We start from the raw sequence: 3,620 nt of genomic DNA on the forward strand, positions 1-3,620 counted from the left end.
ACGTGCTGCTGAGCATATTTGCTCCAAAATCAGTGTAGGGCTTGCACATGAGTTGCCAATACATTCATCCTTATCACATACATGTTTCTTTGCCAGATTGTATCTATTTTCACCATACATCATGGCTTCCAAGCTCCAATGGAAAGCTTTCAAAAAACCAGATTTTTTTTTTGCTTTGGGCAACCCTAATTTGTCTTGTTTGTGCTTGTATCACCTGCAATCTGCTCAAAGGGTGTTTAGTAGACCTTACCCGGTAGTAGGCCAAGCTCTCAGATCTGATAGAAATCGGTGTGCTCCAAGCTTCACAGCATCAATGGCAAACTTCACAGCTTTTCTTTACAGCTTCTTCTCCCTCTTCTCTCACTCACTCATCATAAACCCTAATAGAGAGCACCAGGCTCTGATACCATGATGAAAAACAGGTAGAGAGAGAGGAGACACACACACAAGAGAAAACCCTAATGTATATTGCAAACCCTAACCATAAAGGGAAGCCATCTCCCTTCTCACACAGTGCATAAAGCCATAATCCATAATACACAAGACACACTATGAGTTGTGTCCACACACTGCTAACCCTAGCTAATGTCCACACATTATGATCAGCTGGACGCGGTCATTTATGTCTCACACATGTTCCTACCTAACATGCCAGCACATAGCACAGCTGGCACATATTGACATCGAGCTTGAATCTTAACAGCCACCCCCCCAAGGGGCCAACAAAGGCCCTAGGCTTTGCCCACCAGCCCATAGAAGGGTTGGGCAGGCTATCGGCTAGCCCAAAGGGTTTGGCCAAGCAGCCGCCGCCGGGGACTTGGCAAAGTGCGGGCGGTGGAAGAGTGGGGGAGAGAGAGAGGGGGAGGGACGAAAAGAGAGAGAGAGAGAGAGAGAGAGAGAGAGAGAGAGAGAGAGAGAGAGGTGTCAACCTCGTCAGATATGGGTGAGAGCCGCTGCAGGAGTGGACAAAGAGAGTGGGAGAGAGAGAGGGGGGAGGGCAAAAGAGAGAGAGAAAGAAAGGTGTCAACACCGTGAATGACGGGCAAGAGCCGACTTGTTTATCCAATGGTTATAGAAGAAATGGGAGCAAAGCAAATTTTAGTGTCCTGAGATATCAAAAGTTGATTTCTAAATTTGAGTGTTGGTGAAAATTTTGGATGCGTAGATCCGTTAACTTCCAGTTAATATATAATTCTAGGGATCTCCAGCTGCCCAAATAAAGAACGTGGTGTGGTGTGGTGTGGTGATGCAAGGTGTCTGGGCAGAAACACGACTAGTTTTAGTACACTTTATTGGAGTAAGATACACAATACAACACGAGAAGTGTGCTTTGATCACAGCTATGCACCTAAATCTCCTGATAGGAGAAGAACCTCTCGTTACTTTATTGAAAGCTCTGCCTACTAACTCTAAGCTCCGATGACTTTGTTTCTGATCCGGTGGCTGACTTCCAGAATTTTGTGAGAGGGTGCCAGAGTCATGGCGTCTTTCACACTAGGGTACTCTAAGATGGTTTTTATCCATGCATGCAGGTGGGGGCACTGGGTTTGGTCCGGCAGCTGGAAGCCACCCAAGGTCTGGAAGGCGTCGAACCAGGGTATGTAAGGGGCAAGGGCGATGTCCACAAGGCCGATGCTGTTCCCACCGAAGTAAGGGGCCGCCCCACCAGACAGCTGAAGGTGGGCGCCGTCCAGGGTCACGAAGCAATCAGCGAGCTCCTTCTTTCCCTGCTCCATGGCGTCCTCCTCGGGGCTCTTTAAGATGTGCATGCCAGCATCGTAAATCTGCAAGAAAAAAAAAATTTGCATCAAAGTTTGCAGAAGCTAGCTTTGTGTGTGGGTTGTCTGTGAGCTTACTTACCTTCTTGTCAAGATAGTCGGCCCAGAAGCGGGCAAGGGCTCGTTGGTAAGGGTCCTTGGGGAGGAGCAAACTAGCTGCCTTCCCGTCCACAGCTGGCCAGGCCTCATCAATGTACTGCACTATGATGAGAGACTCGCATATGGGCTTGCCGTTGTGGATCAGCACGGGTACCTTCTCGTGAACAGGGTTGGAGTCCAGCAGCAGCTTGCTCTTGTTGAGCAGATCCTCCTCCAGATACTCGTACTCCACGCCTTTCTCCTTGAGGGCAATGATCACTCTCATGCCAAACATGCTTACCCAGTTGTTAAGCACCTTCACACTAGCACCGCTCCCTTCAGCAGACATGGTTTTTCTAATTACTGTGCTAGGCTTCAAGTAGATGAAGTGTTTCACACAAGCTTACATTGTAGCCACTTATATTAGACGAGATTTGGGATTGTGTGGAGCGTGTGGGACTCGGTCTCCTCACGGTCTACTAACCGACCGCACGATGATGGTTATGCTTACGTAGATACGAATAAAAAACAAAAGCTTCGAGGGGCCGGATAACCCACACACAAAGCTAGCAGGAACCGGGACCTGGAAGCACCGCTGAACTTCAATAATTAACACGATCCACTTCAATAGGCACCCATGGTTCCGGGTCAAATATCAAGTGAAGAAGATGACGACGCATAGCAGCACTACACCTTTTTCGTGCTTCGAAAATTCCACTGCCCATAGCTTTCTTTAATTTTCGTGCATTGTTTAGTAGAGTATGATTTCTCAAGAATGAAATCTACATATATGGTAGTTGGTGGTGACATGCGGCATGCATGCACCAGAGTGGGCATGGCTTCACTTCATGTCTACGCTATTCTCTCTCTCTCCCCCCCCCACACACACAAACATATATAATGTATGTGTGTATATATATATATACATATACACACACACACACACACAACATACACACATACACATGTGTGTATGTGTGTGTATACATATACATATATATACATACATACACATATATATACATATACATACATACCTATATATACACACATAAATATATACATATACATACATACACACATATATGTGTGGAGGTGGGGTGAAACCGAGGTGTGGAGGCTAGGAGGGAATGGGTGGAGCTATTAAAAAGGCCAAGAAGATTGCTCCGCTACCAAGAGAATGGTTGGAGTGAAAATGCTATGGTTGAACCATATATTAACTAGATGGTTGTTGATTCCATTGCTAAGAGAATAGTCGGAGTGCAAACGCTATGGTTCAACCATATATTTAAACAGATGGCCATTGTTCCACTACCAAGAGAATGGAGTAGAATATATTTAATTAGATGGCTATGGTAGTGGCCATCTAATAAATGGTATGAATGTTGAGTGAATAGATACTATGATAGCTTGGAATGATATGGTATAATACATTTAATTAGATGGCTATGGTGGTGGCCATCCACGCTCCTCTCTAACAATGTATTAAGCTCTTCTCTAACAATGTATCTCTAGTCTGACATATAGTTGTTTTAAATATATAGATACGATGAGTGACCATGGCCGTAAAGTGAAGTTGGCGATCATCAAGTCTTTGCTATGAGGCACCGGACTTTCTGGAGATACACTGTCAGAGGCCATGACAGATTATGTGGAGATGGATGATGCGGGTTTAGACGGCGTGATTAAGATTCTTGGGAGATTCAGTATGCCCATACGGCCTAGAGAGGGTACATCCTCCCAGCCACATGCAGGAGTGGAGAC

At 45.7% G+C, this 3,620-nt stretch overlaps 1 protein-coding gene across 1 annotated transcript; it reads right to left on the reverse strand.

The window, feature by feature from the left end:
• Nucleotides 1-1,274: 1,274 nt before the first annotated feature.
• Nucleotides 1,275-2,262, reverse strand: LOC147633089 (putative glutathione S-transferase parC). Its single transcript, XM_086805792.1, has 2 exons — nucleotides 1,861-2,262; nucleotides 1,275-1,784 (listed from the first exon to the last, which is right to left on the reverse strand). Exons 1-2 carry the CDS (start codon nucleotides 2,203-2,205, stop codon nucleotides 1,410-1,412), a joined length of 720 nt encoding a protein of 239 aa, XP_086661918.1. The 5' UTR covers nucleotides 2,206-2,262; the 3' UTR covers nucleotides 1,275-1,409.
• Nucleotides 2,263-3,620: the final 1,358 nt, after the last annotated feature.

This window comes from Cibotium barometz, chromosome 12, assembly GCF_041138505.1.
Source record: "Cibotium barometz isolate CiBa-2024 chromosome 12, ASM4113850v1, whole genome shotgun sequence".
NCBI classification, from domain to species: Eukaryota; Viridiplantae; Streptophyta; class Polypodiopsida; order Cyatheales; family Cibotiaceae; genus Cibotium; species Cibotium barometz.